Source organism: Babylonia areolata, chromosome 18, assembly GCF_041734735.1.
Source record: "Babylonia areolata isolate BAREFJ2019XMU chromosome 18, ASM4173473v1, whole genome shotgun sequence".
NCBI lineage: Eukaryota > Metazoa > Mollusca > Gastropoda > Neogastropoda > Buccinidae > Babylonia > Babylonia areolata.
The window spans coordinates 55,829,555-55,847,931 of NC_134893.1; the positions used below are offsets into that span (position 1 = coordinate 55,829,555).

General features: G+C 43.4%; 1 protein-coding gene across 4 annotated transcripts in view; it reads left to right on the top strand.

Moving 5' to 3' along the window:
* LOC143292929 (mitogen-activated protein kinase kinase kinase 13-like) overlaps positions 1 to 18,377 on the top strand; it is a 112,242-nt gene that overhangs the window by 66,906 nt on the left and 26,959 nt on the right. For 2 of the 4 annotated variants that reach the window (XM_076603625.1, XM_076603628.1), the window contains one exon: positions 16,726 to 16,949. In XM_076603625.1, coding sequence (XP_076459740.1) covers positions 16,762 to 16,949 — 188 coding nt within the window. In that variant the 5' untranslated portion in view covers positions 16,726 to 16,761. The other 2 variants (XM_076603626.1, XM_076603627.1) reach the window with 2 other exon arrangements.

An 18,377-nucleotide genomic window follows, 5' to 3' on the forward strand; every position in this document is an offset into this window, starting at 1 on the left:
ATTAAAAAGGAAGTTAACACCATAACCTAATAAAGTGAGGGGGGCGAGGGGGGTGTCTACTTAGATAGCATGTATTAATTCCGACTGGAACAAATCTACCAGACTGTGCAGACTAGACAGGAATGATCCGAAGATAAGTTCAGCTCGTCAGAACTGACCCCCACTAGACTGATTTTACCCCACTCACCCCCCGGTCCCCCGCAACCCCCCTCCTTGTAATATATATTGGGGTCATACTAGTTACTCGAAATGACCCCCCGGAGGAGTTACTCAGGGCTCAACCACATTTGACCCGGGGTAAAAACCAAGGGAGGTATGAACAGTAGGCATCTGCACCGGGAATAGCCGAAGTGGAGGCGTTGTGCGCCAGGTGTGGATGGATGGATGGATGGAGGCGGTTGGGGGATGCTGGAGTAAAGTCGGTGACCACAGCACACGTTGTGTCTCAGGAAACATCCCTGCGGAGTGGGCGGCCGGGCCACCAGGCAGTGTGGAGGTTGGCGGACAGACAGCGGAATCGGCGAGCGACGCACGAGCTGCGAAATGACTGGTTGAAAATGTCACTGGCCGGTTTAGTCGTTCGATCACCTTTTGTTTGCATTTCTTTCTTTCTTTCTTTCTTCCTTTCTTTCTGTCCTTTCTTCCTTTTGCTCTTTCCTTCTTTCCCACTCCTTTTGTTTATTTATTTTATCATCATTAAAACTATAAAAAGTAAATATTCTTTTTCTTAGCTGACATGTGACATGTGGCGCGCATATATATATATATATATATATATATATATATATATATATAGATTGATAGATAGATATATAGAGATATATATATATATATATATATATATATATATATATATAACAGTTTTTTGCTTGTTTCATTGATCAAACGCAGACATCGGTCTCGTGCCAGACTGCGAAAGGAAAGATGAGTCTTCCGGATGAATACGCAAACCGCACTGAGAGCGCACGTTCGCAAGAACTGATAAAACACGTTATCATCGTCCCTACTAGTACGCCCACGTGAGAGAGACAGAGAGAGGGAAAGGGAGTGGGGGTGGGGGAATTCTACATAATGGACGGGTGGACATATTTATCTTTTAAATCACCGCTCTCAAGTCGCCATTAGAATTAATGATGTGATTCCGTAGGCTTAAGTAATCAGCTCCTCCATTTTCTGTTTTTTCTGAAACCCAGGCGATGTCGGGTGGTCAGTACTCAGTGCGTCAGGTTGGTTAATGAGAGACGTGGGCGTTCCCTGTTTTCATCGACAACACACGTGGACAGCTGCCCCCCCCCCCCCCCCCCCCCCCCCCCTTTCCTTTCACGTCAGCACTGTACTCTTAGTACCCACGTAGAGTCGCCGCAGTGCTGTGTTGACGTTGTAGCTTGCGACTTGTCACTGTGAATCTTCGGTTGGCTTAAAGTGGGGAAGGGGTAGGTCAAGGTCCTTTACTGATGAGTCCGTAAACTTTTCATTGTTCGATCTTTTCCTCGTCATTCTGAACTCATGGCTCAGCCCTGAAATGATCCCTTTGCAGTCGGCTGTACTATATATAAACAGCATGGTTTGAACTCGAGGCTCTGAATTTCGTTCTTTTCTTATAAGTCTTATCGACCTTTTGAGGGAAAAAAGACCAAGTGTATCTACGGTTATATTTTTGGTTTTATATAGCTGACAATGCCGATCACGAAGTTGACGTTATCATTGCAAAAGGATGTAACCTAAGAACCAATGGTTGGGCTCGTATATTTCACGTGACCCAAATAAACAAATTACTTAACCTTTTGGTCGAATAGGATGAACTGCTTTTGAGCTTCGTGAAGCTGTCTGCGTGGCAGATTCGACACCAATAAATATATCAGAAAAGTCGTCTGATAACCAGTCTTTTCTTCATGGTGTATGCATGAGTGGTGGTAAATAATGGTAATGTGGGGTGGAAAAAAGGTCTAACTGATTTTTGCGACCGACTCGACATTTTCTTCACCTTTTCACTCACCCGACAAAATTAACGGTTGCTAAGAGAGATGGAGAGAGAAAGAGAGAAGGGACAAAAAGAGAATTTTTTTTAAAGAAAAGAAAACGAAAATGTGGAAAGGGAGATGAACAAAAACGGAAAATCTCATGTTCATGGCGTGATTTCAGACAAAAAATAAGTATTTTTCTGGTCTCTTCACTTCTTATTTCAAAGTCCGCCATCTTCCTTGTACAGTCCCTGGTACACAAAAATTGAAATAACTACAAATACACCACCCAACGAGATATACATGCCAGAGCCCCATTGATCATTCTTTCTCTATTCCTTATTATTACTCCGGTTACATACACCAAGTTCGCCTTTCCATGTGATAATCGTATCAGTGTCATGACGTCCATGTGACGTAAAATTTACGAAGTGACTCGGAAATGATATTATGACGACTAAGTCAAGCTGACAGTCAAAATCAGATCATGCACTGTTCACCGTGAAATCCTGTCTGAATGTGAACGCATGGTTTTTCGTCACCGAGTTTCTCAATCATGAAACACAAATGACAGCGTGTAGGATAATTTTATTGTAGGTTCTCCATGAGAATGTAAATCGAACGTACCCTTCCGTAGCAAATTGTTATTGCTGTTTGGAGATAATCAATACGAACTATGTGATGATGCGATCAGCTTGAAACTGTTATTTTCCGTCTGCCATTTATAGCGCAACGTAAATTATAGCATCGTCTCATTTTTGGACACTGCAAACACACATACACTCACAGACACATCATATCATTATTACCGAATAGAAATAAATACGCATCGCTGCTTAAAAGGGAAAGAAAGCCAGAATAAAAGGTTATTTTCGAACTCGAAGAAGCCGTCTCCAGGAGTTTGCTGCCAGAGACAGAGATGATCATTGATTGCAGGTGCTGGTGCTGACTCCGGCCTTGTGAAGAATGGATTGCGAGCTTTGACAAAACTATCGACTGACTGGAGACGCCAAACTCCTCGCCAGCGACCGTTCCTAAATCAAGCGTTCCGTTGCTATTTCCAGCTCTCGCGTCTTTGCTCGGGGCGCTGTTATTACCGAGACGGTTATGTGCATAATCAGAGCAGTCCAACTGATTACCTGTTGCTTGTTTTGACAGCGAAAGATTTTCCTGTTTTAGAGTTACCGGAAACAGTACAGGTTTTTTGGGTTCAGAGCGTTGTCCGAATTCACCGTTGTTTGTTTTGTCGGGTTGGGTGGTGGTGCTTGTTTTGTCGGGTTGGGTGGTGGTGCTTGTTTTGTCGGGTTGGGTGGTGGTGCTTGTTTTGTCGGGTTGGGTGGTGGTGTTTGTTTTGTCGGGTTGGGTGGTGGTGTTTTTTTCTTTGACTGAATTGGAAATAGAAACATATGCTGATGTCCAGGTTAACGGGAAATAGCTTGTAGGGAATACATGCCACAACCCCATCTCTCTCTCTCTCTCTCTCTCTCTCTCTCTCTCTCTCTCTCTCTTCACATATCAACTTGTTGGAAAGTGAACACCACGGGTCTTAGTCACCATCTTCACATCCCCAGCCCCCTTTCCAGTCCTTGTCACCATTATCGTCGTTGTCATCGTCATCACTGTTCGCGTTTCTTTCTCCGGCCTTTAGTGTGGGTGTTCACTTGAGTGCGTGGAAAATTTGCGTGTTTCTATGCGAGAGAGAGCGGGTTGGGGTAGTACGGCAATATAAATGTGTAGGTATATTTTTTGTAAGGAATCAAACTCAGTTAGTCACACGCGACTTCCTGTTCGGGCTGGGTTTTGTTGTTGTTGCTGTTGTTGTTGTTTTATTTTTTTTTTCTGTTTTCCTTCCTAAAATAAGAATCGGACAGGTGGTTAGTTTATCTGAGAACTATATCATTGATGATGTAGGCCCTGATGATTATCATTTCCGTATGACTGGCACCCGATGTTAGCGAAGTCAGTCGACGTGTTCTGTTTAAACCCTTTCATCGCGTGGGTTGCTTCGTGGGTTGACCTGTTAAAGTCAGTGAAGGACTCTGTGTTGTGCGTGTCATGTGTTGTGTTTCTTTTTGTCACGACAAAGCTGTCTGTGTGAAAGTCGGTCAGCGTGTGATTACCGTGGACGATATTCCGTTGAACATTATGTTATTGTGTTGTGTTGAATTACTTTTTTGTTAACAGATTTCCATATGTGAAATTAGGGCTGCTCTTTTTATTTTATTTATTTATTTTATTTTTTTTTTAATTTTTAGGTAGAGCAAAGAATCAAATATAAAGCCGCATGTCTCTGCTACCATGACATATCTGGAACTGCACCCCGATACCTCTCTGACATCTTTCAAATCTATGTACCCTCCCGTTCTCTTCACTCTGCTGCCAGTGATAGAACCTTCCTCGTCCCAAAATACGAAAGAGAACAGCACAGTGGCCGAACCTTTTCATCATCTGCTGTTCAAATATGGAACTCTTTGTCTCACCACGTCCGTCACAGCCCCTCACTATCTAACCTCAAGACTTTCCTCTTCCAGCAGCATTTCCTTTAGACCCTCTCTCATACATGAAAGTAATTAGTTGATTGTGTAGGTATATTTGTAACGCTGTATTGTGTGTGCGTCGAATGGATGGATATATGCATGTATGTATGTATGTATTGTACGTACAGGTTTGTGTGCGCGTATATATGTTTATTGTGCATGATTGTGAGTTAGGGCTGAGTGTGTTTCGTATGCGTGTGTGTGTGGATTGTAAAGTGCTTTATGCAGTGAGGAAAGCGCTGAGAAATGTCCACTTCTTCTTCTCCTTCATCTTCTTTTTATTATTATGTCGCTAGTGCAGGCGTCACAGCGCCACCCCCTCACACCCTCACCCCCCACTTTTTTTTGTTTGTTTGTTTTTTTTGTTGTTTTTTTGTGTTTGTTTTTGTTTTGTCTGTAAGTGTATTTGATTTATTATTAGTGTGGTTTCGACAGAAATTTGCCAGGGTAAACCGATCCTGCAGACTCGCTTCGAAGCAGAACCGATCTCTCTCTCTCTCTCTGTCTCACCATTTCTCTGTCTGTCTGTCTGTCTGTCTCATTTTCAACTCGTTGACGTAAGCATTTTAGACTCTGAAACACCACACACGTGTAAGCGATGCAGTCCGTGTGGATCGAGCATCATTTGTTTTGAGAATGATTTTGAATATGTTAACTCAGTTCTGGACCTCGCTGCTGCCACGCTACCACCACCCCTCTTCTCCTCCAGTGTCCGCCACCTCCACCTTCCTTCCACTCAATTTCTCGGTTTTTCGGTTTGTTTGCTTTTTTTTTCCCACCCATCACCTTCCTTCTCCTCTGTTCTGCCTTCGCCCACTCTCTCTGCCCACCTCTCCCGTTCTGTTCCACCTTACGTGACAGACCCTGAACTGAGAGTCTTCCCTGGCCAACTTCCGCCCCCGCCCCCCCCCCCCCCCCCCATCACCCCCACCCTGTATTGATCACAGGTCTGTACAAAAAGTCTGAAGGCTTAACACTGTAAGTAAACATTGTCTCTGTGAAATGCTGGGTGTGCACGTCCATCTGTTGATCTGTATGCCGATCCCTGTCTGTGAGTGTGCGCGTGTGTGTTCGTGTGTGTGTGTGTGCGTGCGCGCGCGCGCGCTTTTTTAAGAGGAAATACACATCTCTGCGAAGCTGCCATTCTGGCAACGTTAATAAAATCCTGGCTGAATAATTCATTCGTTGTCTGGGGCTTTCGTGTATCCATGTAGTCATTTGTTCAGAACTCGGGTCAGCTGTGTGTATGATATGAGAGAGAGAGAGAGAGAGAGAGAGAGCAGCCTCTCCCTGGCATCCATTTTTTTCTTTCTGTTTTCCGTCGTTGGTGGCTGTGCGTCACTGTGGCTGCCTATCCACCCACGGGTATGCTGCTACAGAGACATGCCTTTAGTGACCCAGCTCACAGCCACCACAGCACACACTGCGGAATAACCCTGCAAGGCGTTTCAAAACGTCTGTACTGTATGATTCTCTTTGTTCAAATCCGTTTTGATAAAGTAAAGCAAATATATACTTGCGCTGAGGCAGAAAGAAAAACTCATGCAATTGCAGATAGAAAAAAAAAGGAAGAAAAAATACGGGTGGCGCTGCACTGTGGCAATGCGCTCTCCCCGAGGAGAGCAGCCTAAATTTCACACAGAGAAATTGGTTTTGACACTGAAAATTGAATCGAGTATAATGGGATACAAGTTTTGATACAATTCAGTCCAAGGGAAGAGTCCCCCCTCCCCCCCCACGCCCCACCACCCCCAATGAATACAGTCTCATATGCACCAAAAATTGTAAAAAGTAACAGTTTATTTGCCCATTAAGTATACTGCTCTTGCTTTTAGTTTTAGCGCAACTCTACATGACACCATAATCATGTGTGAAAATTAATCTGGGTGTCTCGAGCGCATGCATGTCATTAAATTAAATCGGCATCAGAATTAATAACTGTAACTCATGCGCCAGCGCACGGAAATCGAAATCGAAATCGAAATCGAAACTTTTTTTTTATTGAGGGAAAGGAATAAGCGCTTATCGGCCTGTTTTCATCCTACCCTCGTAAAGAAAAGGTATAAACTAATCTAGGAAATACAAGAAGACTGAAAAAAGGAGGAAAAAAAAGAACATACACATCGCATGGCAAAAACAACAAGAACAAATAAATGGCATAGAAAATACACAGTTCCCCACAAAATAACATAGTATGCATATGCGTGAAGGAGAGAGGGAAGGACGAAGGTAAGGAAGGAAGAGATACGAAGGAGAGAGAGGAAAACTGTTGAGAGAGAGAGAGCAAGAGAGGGAAGAAAGGAGATAGACACATAGACAAGGATATTATCAGTCTCAGTAATTTAAAGGATTCGTAGAACATAGCTCTGACATTAGATGTTTATGATATAGTCTTTTTAAGACACTGAGACTGGAGTTTATATTAAGTGTAGATAAATTAGAATTCCATAAATATCCACCAGAGTATGTGAGACTTGTTTTATAAAGATCAATTCTTGGCCGAGGCAAGGTTATTTTATGTGTGTGACGGTGACTATTTACTGGAAAATTACTTATGAGAGAGGGTGGGGCATAACCTGATAATATTTTGAACATAAATATGGCTTTATTATATTTACGTTTAATTTTCAGTGGCAATATATCAAATTCTGTGTAATCAGAAACATACAAAGAGGAAGATTTTAGAATAACTAATTTAAGAGCACTCCAATGAAGACTTAGGAGTGGTTTTAGGATGTTATCACTCGCTGAATCCCAGACAGTTGAGGCACAAGTAGTTTATAAAAGATTCAATGTAGGCGTGAAAAAATATTTTTCGGGGAGAGAGAGAGAGAGATTAAACTGGTTTTCAATATAATTGCCCATCATCTTAAAACTTGGTTTGTGGGAGTGCTCATGAGAATGTCGTCATGTGATGTGCAGTGCTCAGGGGAGACAAGCGCTGATCTTCGAAGGTGAAAAACTACTACATGTCATATTATTGACAGCTGGTTATTAATATATAACATAGTATTGTTAACAACACCGCTGGTGGTTTTCGGGTAGGGACAAACTCATAATTACTTTTCTCGTTTCTTTTGAGAAACTTTCAGATGGTTTAATCGTGTTATAAGCAGCCAAATCAGTCATTTTGGCGACCAAATTTCTCAGCCTTCTGGAGTCGTCGTAAAGCATGTTCAGTTTTAACTCTCGTCACGAAGAAAACTATAATGCGGGTCTTTTGAAATGATAATAACAATCTCTGTCGCATTCTCTCTCCTCATCATGTTCGTTGTCTGTGGTCCATAGCGAGGCTTTCAGTCCTTAACTGGCCGACACATTGTGTTTTGCGCGTCTCATCTGTCGGCTACAGTCTGAGAAGGATTGTGTTTCTCTTCTCCTCGGCTATAGCCCCCAGAACGCGCACTCAGTGTCTTTTGTCATTGCTGAATGATGGCATAGGGATTGCCTGCGTAGGCGAACTAGTTCAGACCACGCTTAAAAAAAAAAAAAAAAAAATTATAATTTCAATTTTAACATTTTTAAAAATTTCTTTTTCGTATGTGTTTTTATTTGTCCTTTCTGTTGTCCTTCTATCTTTTCATTTGATTGTCTCGCGTGTTGATGACAGAGCGCAGCTGGTCGTGATTGGATAGCCTGAAATAGAAATAACGTATTAAAAAAAAAATCAAAAAGAAGAATAAAGATAGTGTATCCTTTTTATCGTCAAATATAATCAGTGATCAAGAGAGCTTGAATTAAACCACTGATCTGAACGGAGCTGACGACTTCTCTGTCAGGAGAAGTTGTTATTTTATATATTTGTTTGTTTGTTTGTCCTCTTTTTTTTTTCATTTGATGTTGTTGTTGTTTTTTTGTCTGTGGTCTGTTTTGATTCAGTTTGATTGGACTGTCTGCGATTGAAACGATATAAAAGAGACGTTTTGCGAAATTAGAAATATAATTTTAAAATATATATATTTTTTAAATTTGGTATTATGTTGTTTATTTGATTTTTTTTTTTTTTTTCGTGAAGGCGTGTTTTCAAATATGTCACCGTACCCATCTTGTAAGACCAGATATTTGTTTTCGCGATATCAGTTACATGTTAGTTTTGTACAAACTTGAATATGGCCCTTTGTTTGTTTGTTTGGTTTGGTTGTTTTTTGTGTTTTATTTTAGATTTGTATTCTTTTCTGTATGTTTGTTTTGTTTTCTGTTCCCCATTTGTTATGGACTGCAAAACATGTACAATGAGATCTATATGCTTGTGTGACACCGAGTTGAATATCTTCTGATTCGTTTTCCTTGGGTCAGCATACTCACATGATTAGGGAAATTCTTACACAGCACAACCCATTCCCCAATTTCTTTCTTTCATTTTTCTTTCTTTCTTTCTTTTGGCCCTGTCTTTGACACCTGATACGCAGACGCAGCACAAAAAATTGAGGATACTCCAGCGCTTCACCGTCAGTACTTGTCTGCGACCACGCACAGCGACACCTCACATACCTGTAAGCTGGAGATGAGATGTCAGAAATATATATATTTGTGTGTGTGTGTGTGTGTTTGAGAGAGAGAGGGAGAGAGAGACGGGGTCGATTGTTTTGAAACCAGGGAGGGTAGAGAAACGGGGGTTGGCCGGGGGACGGTGGGAAAGGAGGATGAGAAGAGTGCGTGGTGTTCAGACGAGATTCAGTTTCATGGATGGGTCAAAGCGTGCGGTTTGATCCATATACTTTACATCAACGCATCTTCTTAAAAAAATTAAAAAGAAGAAAAAAAAGAAAAACGAAAAAAAAGAAAAGAAACTATTGATAAAATCAACCGTGTTTAAACCTTGGCCGTGGGTTTAGGTGACACTTAAGCTTCGTCAAGGAAACTCTTGTTATTTTGCCGCCAGTGCCAGAAATCTTCGTCGAAATGGGACATGCCGTGGTCCATACATCAAAAGGTGTAATGCACTTTAAACAAACACACACACACACACACACACACACACACACACACACACACACACACACACACACACACTAATAATGATAATAATATCATTATCATCATCATTGTTGTTGTTGTGATAATGACCAGAAGATTTCCGACATTTCGTGTCGCTGCGCTTTAAAGACTAGATAAGACAACGACATTCAGTGCTCAAATGATCAGCATTATATTTCTCTGTATTGTCATGTGTTTCATAGACTTTAAGGTTTCAATACAATAAAGTATTATTGAGATATATAGAGTGTCTCCCAGGAGAAGAAAACAATCAGCAATATGACGAAATTAGTATATCATGCCTTAAAAAGAGCGAGTGAGCGAGCCGGAACAGACAGACAGACAGAACCTTCAGTAATAATAATAATAAGGTAGATTGTGTACATGTGTGTGACTCGAATGAAAGCGGTCTTTTGACCCGTCACATGGACAGTGTGCTTAGAGCTACATGTTTCAGGCGATGCTGTTGAGCACGGCGCATGCTGAAAGCATAGTATTTTTATGCAACATTGAAATATGACACGATATGATGCAGGGGAATAGTTACAACGGCGTTTTCAGTTATTGTTTAGTATTCATGTGCGTGTGTGTATGTGTGTGTAAGAGATAGAGAGTGTGTGTGTGTGCGTGCGTACGCCGCACACGTGTGTGTGTGTGTGTCCGTATGCCGCACGTGCGTGCGTGTGTGTGTTTGTATGTATGCATGCTTCCGTGTGGGTGTACGTGTGGTATTACTGCAGCTGCATGCTTTGGGGTGGGTGTGTTTGTTTGTTTTTTGTTTGTTTTTAACGCCGCTGTCGTCACCTGCATGTTTGCAATATGATACGTGTGTCCTCAAAGTGGCCGTGCACCATGCACCCAGGCACGTCAGCCGCGGAGGCGTGCGCCTTGCGGGGTTTTCCCTTGTCCCATTCCTTGGGCTTGTATCACAGGTATCCTAGATATATCCGTGCAGCGCTGGCGGTAAGCACACGTACGCGAACACACACGCCCTCGAGCACTCACGTATGTAGGTACACTCGTACATGTATGCACTTAACGCTGACACTTGTAAGCGGACAGGTCCAATGGCATATGTGCCCGCATACATTATACACACGCGCAGCACTCGTAAGCGACCACATATGCATGCACACACGCATACACACTCTGACGCCGGAGACGCGAGCGCTCACGCACGCAAACGCACACTGTCTCGGCTCGTCTCCAATTGTATTTCTAATTTATGCCGGACTCTCACTGTCTATGCTGAATAATCCTTGAAAGTTTTGAGCTGTGTGTGTGTGTGTGTGTGTGTGTCACGCACACACACACACACACACACACACACACACACACACACACACCACAGATATAATTATATGTATGTGTGTATATATATATATATATATATATATATATATATATATATATATATATATTAAACACCCCAATATTCACGCCGCGGTCGTCCCTGTGAAAAGTCACACAGCATAAACTCGACCTACATTACAGTATCGATTTTTTCATCCCATAGCTGCATGGCGGCAGGGAGGAGAAACACACACACACACACACACACACACACACACACACACACACACACGCACGCACGCACGCACACACACACACATTGGGGTTAATGAAAAAAAATAATGGGTCTTGTTCTGCACCATCACTGTGCGCTCTCCCACCCACCCCCCTCCCTCTGACCCTCACCACCCTCCGTACCCCTTGCCTCCTCCTCGCTACCTACCCCTCCCCCTCCCCCTCTTTCAACACAGCTGGGATTGTCGAACAGCGTAACCTCGTTTTCACACTGTGTCGTCAACTGGGGAAACATGGCTGCCTCGCCTCTGGTCGAGGGCTTGTTGAAACACGATTGATTTTTTTTCTCTGTTTTTTTTCCCCTCCCAGCTCACTGTCTTTCTCGCGTTGGCTGCGCTGTTTTTTGTTTGGGGAATGATGCTGTGGTTTGTGATTTCGTTGTGCTGGTGGTGAGTGCAGTGTGATGGAATTCTCTTGTGTGTGATTTTCTCCAGTTTTATGTCAGAGAGTGAGTGGACAGGTACATAGGGTCTATACGTTGCTATGTTATGTGCCAGTAGGTTGTTGACGACACGACCAAAGTCAACTTTCACATGCTGAACATGTGACCTTGCCACACGGATACATTTCGTAAGCTGCAGGTAAATTTCTCAAGAAGGCTCGGTGTGGCACAGTTGTCTGAGTTGAAGCGGATGTTTGTGTGTGTCTGAATCTGTGCGACGGAGAAACAGATCGTTGGACTGTGTTGCGGTTTAGGTGGTTTTATGAGAAAATATTTCTAAAAGGTATGTGTGTGTGTATATATATGTGTGTGTGTGTGTGTGTGTGTGTGTGTGTGTGTGTATACCTGATTTCACCGCTACTTTGTTTTATGGATAGCCGTTATCTGAGAGGAATGACAGAAATGGGTTAAATGATTTGGTGAATGAGTTGATGTGAGTAGACATAGAGGTGTATCTGTTTGTCCTTCTGTCTCTCTCCCCTATCTAATCAATCTCTCTTTCTCTGTATCCGGCTATCCAGATATGCATCACAGAGAGAGAGAGAGAGAGAGAGAGAATGGTTTGTTTCATCACACAGTATATCTGTGTTATCAAATCGGTTCACCACAACCAATAAATGGGACATTTTCAAAGTCTGGCAGATTGTGAGAGAGAGCACATGACTGATTTTGTGATGAACACAGGAAACAAGCAGATGGCGGTCAGTAAACTTTATTCTCATTCTGTAATACTAACCATTGGTAGTATGCCGATAGTCCTGTCTATACACTTGCTGAAAATGAAATGCACCTTAGTAATATATATCCTGTTATCCGTGTTAGTATCAACGGTGTTTAGGAAACACGAACCCATCCTTAAAGCTGTGTATGGATGCTCATTTGACGGTGTAAATACGGTCATACATGTAAAATCGCTCTCACAAATAGCATTGCTATCTTGATCGGATCTCGATTTTAGTGGATATGGCTACATTGCGGTATAACACCAACACAGTGATTGTTTTTATGTGGAAGATGCTCACGATCTAACTGTACCAATAAAGAAAATGTCAGACTCTCAAGAAGACTGATTTGCACACTGCATTTCATCTTTCTCGACAAAAAGCAGCAGTTTTTTGTCATGGTCTACGATTCGGACAATGATTTTTTAGGTCGAAAATATTCAGTGTATCGAAGCCATCTTCAGGTGGAGAGACTGGCGGGAAAGTAAGAATGTTGGACTGGCGCTGTATTTCGTTGCAGTCCATAACCAGCAAGCGACGATCGCTTTGAGTAAGAGTAGATCGTTTCATTCATAAGCTCGGCTAAAGATTGTATCTGTTTTTTGATTATTTTTTTGTCTGCTGGACATCGAATTGCAGAGGAACATTGAACAACAACGATGAAGGTTTTCGGACTTTGAAACTGCAGGAGAACGAGAGAGAGAGAGAGAGACTCAATAAGAGTCTACTACGCATACGCAGCATAGCTGGCAAACAAAACAAAACAAAACAAACAAAAAAAACAACAACAAACAACAAACAAAAAAAAAACAACAACCAAGAACAAAATACATAACTTCCAGAGAGAGAGACATAGAGAGAGATTTTACCATTACCTGCCCAGGTTTGGAGATAGCCGTTTACCATTACCTGCCCAATTTGGAGATAGCCGTTTACCATTACCTGCCCAGGTTTGGAGATAGCCGTTTACCATTACCTGCCCAATTTGGAGATAGCCGTTTACCATTACCTGCGCAGGTTTGGAGATAGCCGTTATCTGGCAGGACTGCCAGGACTGGTTTGCACGTGGCGGTGTTATCGTTGTTGTTATGCAGGTTGTTGGACAGAGGTCAGGCTGTGTGGACTGTGAGTTGGATAGGGAGGCGGCCGCCTTGACCCTTACCTGGCCATCTACCCGCCTGTATGTCTGTCCGTCTGTCTGTCCTATCCTATCCTGTTATAATCTGACTATCAGTCTGTCTGACCCTTACTTAGCCATCTACCCGCCTGTCTGTCTGTCTCCCTCTCTCTATCCTTTCTCATCTCTGTCAATTTATCATCTGTCTGTCAGTCTTGTCTGTTTGCCTGCTTATCTATCTATCTGTCTCTGTACCTATAAATACTGAGATTAACAACAAACGTATCTTCTGTTATCTTGATATTTTGACGTGTTATGGTATTCCACGAAGCGAGCGAGAGAAAGAATCATGAGTTTAAAGACAACTGAAGAAACTGTGTTGAAACGTCATTGTAGTGGACGCTGCGCGTCACACACACACACACACACACACCACGCGTAACAGCAAAAGAAAGCGTCATATTCCAGATCGCAAACAACGTTGATGTGAAGTTGATTTATTTTATGTTAGTGATTGTGGTTGTCAGCCTTTTTGTCACATCATTATTCTGTTCTATTTCTGTTTTATTTCATTTTAAACTGCTCTTTTAATCGCTGCAAGTTTCTGTCCTAAGTCAAACGAATTGAGTTTTTGCTAAGTCAGTACGTAAAAGGAGAAGGACCCAGTCAGTATTTTGCCGTCAAGTCAAACGCTCGTTGTAAACATCATCATTAATATTGCTGACAGTTGAGGCTAAATCACGACTGGCCGTGGAGTTAAAAGCTTTGCCGTCAGTACTTTCCGTCCACTCAGAGATTACCGGTTTACGATACAGGTAAACTGACATTTGTATTGCTTTGTTTCATCCATTGTTTGCCGTGTCAGGCGGGGACTGAAGTTGAAGACTGTGGCCCGACAATTGTGGTTTGCTGAAGACCAATCTCCCATGTTCCTGTCTTTCGCCGTTCAGATTACCGCTCCCTCTGTGCCGTTGATCACAGCAGTGACAAGTGCCTCCCGTTTGGCCCGCGATGTGACATGCCCCACATGGTGTAAGGGGGAATCGGCTGTGATTTGTGGACGTAACAACCAAGTGGGTAGAATTTTCGTCTTCAAATGGTTCAATACCCGTAAGGCGCCTGTATTTTGGGCTAAGGGTGATGTTCAGTTTTCCGACCTACAAGATCGACGTACGCATGGGCAGGTCTTATACAGCCTTAATTTTCTTTCGTTAATCTACGCATTGCCGTGCAGAATATCACATTATGATACCCTTTAATGCACGTCATCATTCAGTGTATTATGGAAATGGAAATCTGCCCGGCATGCTATCCTCTGACAACGGAGTGTGGCTGCCAAAATAACGGAATAAAAATGATCAAATACGTAAAAACAAGCCACTCGGTGATAAAAGTGAACATGGGAGGAGCAGCTAAAGAAAGCAGAAGAAGAAGAAGAAGAATCTATTCTTTAAGAACCCCATCAACATACAATACAAAAGAGACTCGAATTATGGCTTATGGTTGTAGATAAATGCAATTATGTCCTTGATTGAAAGCAAGATTAATCTATTAAGTGAACAAAGTCGCTATTATGGATCATGCTGAGAATGCTTATCGAGAGAAGTTTGCAAGAACAGTTAAGAACTTGTCCACAAAGAAAACAAAAACGTGCTTTTCGCGCAAGGAACACCACTTTATCGGCGTGTATTTTTTCCATACTATGAAGGATATCCTTCATCCTTCAGTATGTTTACAGGCTGTGTTAGAATGCCTTCCTTCAGTATGTTTCTAGACAGTGTAAAATGTCTTCAGCGTGTTTCTAGACAATGTAAAATGTCTTCAGTATATTTACAGATGCTGTAAAATGTCTTTCAACATGTTTCCGCACAGTAAAACAAATGCCTTCAGTGTGTTTTTCAAGCTGTGTAAATTACTTTCAGCATGTTTGCACATTGTGTAAGAATGAATTTAGCGTGCTTGTAGACTGTGTGAGAGTACATTCAACACGTGATTGCAGATTGTGAAAAAGCCTTCATGTTGTTAGCTGTTAGCTGCATACTGTGTAAGAATGGATAATATGCATACTGTGTAAGAATGGTTCCCTCTCCATGTGTTTACATACTGTGTAGACATGCCTTCCACAATTGAAAACTGAAAGAATGATGTCACTGGTGTGTGTGTGTGCGCGCGCGGGCGTGTGTGTGTGTGTGTGTGTGTGTGTGTGCGCGCGCGCGTGTGTGTGTGTGTGTGTGTTCACCGCGTACATGTTCTGTGGATTGAAAAAGAATACCTTTCACACATGTCTGCATAGTGTTAAGTATACAATCAGCATGTGGTTTGCAGACTGCAGTATTAGTCACGCCATGTGACAAGCGTTGTTGATCATGTGTTGACAGACTGTGTAAAAAGCCCACCTTGTGACGAGCTGTGTTTACCCGTGTGTTGCGGACATACTGTGTAAGGAACACACCTCGTGACAAGTGTTTCACGTGTGTTGTGGACAGACAGTGTAAGGAACACACCTTGTGACAAGTCGTGTTTCACGTGTGTTGTGGACAGACAGTGTAAGGAACACACCTTCTGACGAGCCGTGTTTACCTGTGTGTTGTGGACAGACTGTTTAAAGAACAAACCTTGTGACAAGCGTTGTTGATCATGTGCTGTAAAAAGCACACCTTGTGACGAGTCGTGTTTACCCGTGTGTTGTGGACAGACTGTTTAAGGAACAAACCTTGTGACAAGTGTTTCACGTGTGTTGTGGACAGACAGTGTAAGGAACACACCTTGTGACGAGCCGTGTTTACCTGTGTGTTGTGGACAGACTGTGTAAGGAACACACCTTGTGACAAGCGTTGTTGATCATGTGCTGTAAAAAGCACACCTTGTGACGAGTCGTGTTTACCCGTGTGTTGTGGACAGACTGTATATAAAAGGAACACAATTTGTGACGAGTTGTGTTGCGCGTATGTTGTGGACAGACTGTATAATGAGCTCACTTTGTGACGAGTCTGCAGCCTGTGTGTTGTGGACAGACTGTGTAATGAACACACCTTGTGAATTAGTCGTGTTGCACGTGTTGTGGATAGAAAGTGTGAAGAGGACGTTACCCGTGGTGTGCCCATGACAGCCACACTTTTAATGAACACACCTTGTGACAAGTCGTAATACCCGTGTGTTGTGGACAGGATGTGTGATGAGCACACCATGTGACCAGTCGTGTTTACCCATGTGTTGTGGACAGACTGTGTAAACCCCACCCCCCTACCCCCAGCGCCCCCTCCCCACCCCCACCCCCAACAAAAACACACCTTGTGACGAGTCGTGTTTCACGTGTGTTGCTGACAGAACGTGTAATGAACAGACCTTGTGACGAGTCGTGTTGCACGTGTGTTGCGGACAGACGCAGCAGTGAGAGGACGTTGCCCGTGCTGTGACCATGACTCTGGAGCGTAACGTGTCGCCGCCGCAGCACGCGTCGTGTCCGGAGAGCATGCAGTCAGCGGCCGCGCGCTCTGGCAGCGGCGCCGTGGACATCGCCAAGAAGGATGAGCCCATCTACAGCCGGAACTCCCCCAACACCATGCACGTGCTCACCGCTGGCTCAGACTTCGAGTTCTCCAACAGGTCAGTCGAGTGCCAAGGAGCGTGCGTGCTTCTCGGAGTTCTCGTGTGCGTTTGTGGTCATTGTGTGTGTGTGTGTGTGTGTGTGTGCGTGCGTGCGCCTCTCTCTGTGTGTCTGTTGTCACTGTATTCTTGTTGGTCAGCGTCATCAGACACTGACGAGACAGCATGCTGACCGGCGCCGTCTCTATTTTTGGTCTTTGTATGTATTTATCTGTCTGCCTATATGTCTGTCTGTTTCTCTTTCTCCTCTGTCTGTCTGTCTCTCTCCCTCTGTCCGTCTGTCTGTCTCTCCTTTTCTCTCTCTTGATAGAGGGATGTAGAAAATGACGACGTATGGGATAGGATGGACGAATGATGGGGGATTCAGTAAAAGGAACAAACCTTTTTCCCATCCACCTTCTAAACACACACACACACACACACACACACACACACACTCACTCTCTCTCTCTCTCTCTCTCTCTCTCTCTCTCTCTCTCTCACACACACACACACACACACACACAGTGTGTATAAAATTTAGACAAACACACACATACATATGTATACACACACACGCGCGCGATCAAACTTCACTGTGCTGTTCAGGAGAGAGGGAAGGGTCCCATTTCAGAACGGACCACAGCGGCGTGTGTAAGTGGAGTAAATCAAATCAGCCAGAGAGAGGAACCAGTCACAGTGGTCATTCATTGAACTGTTGAAACTGGGAGAAATGGGTGATCAGTACCCTGCTGGATATGGCGTGATGTCTGTTTCTGTCTGTCGCCGTGTGGGAAAGGACAGTGTGTGCCATTCGTCCCGTGTGTGTGTGTTTGTGCGTGTGCGTGTGTGTGTGTGTGTGTGTGTGTGCGTGTGTGTGTGTTTGCTCGCGTGCATACATGTTAGCGTGCGTGTCCATGACGACGTCCATTTGCAGAACGGCGTCCAAAAGAGACAGGCATGAACAAAGCAAACAAAAAAGAAACACCAAAACCCAATTCGAAACGTTCACCGTCTTCTTTTTCCCCCATTTATTTTAAGAATTCATTAAGGGATACACGAGGACGTGCGTCAAAGAATAATGGACTTTTTTTTTTCTTTTTTTTTTTTTTTTAACCCCCTGTCAGCTTCATCACAAACATTGACCCAGTGACCCAGATGGGCACAGGGGGAGCTAAGACGAGAGGTTGGAGGGAGGGTGAGGGGCGGGGTGGGGGTATAAATAGAACCGACCCAGAGGGTTTTATGGGGATGGAGGAAACAGATTAGGGGGGAGGCTGGGAATAGGGGGTGGGGGCTGGGGGGGGGGGGTTGTTGTCTCTGCATAGATCGAAATCGTTTTGGTTTTTTCCCTTTTTTTTAAAAAAAGAATATATATTTTATCTTCTTTTTATTATCGTTCCTGCCCAGATTGCGTCCCGTTACCTGATTCGAATCGCTTTAGTTCCG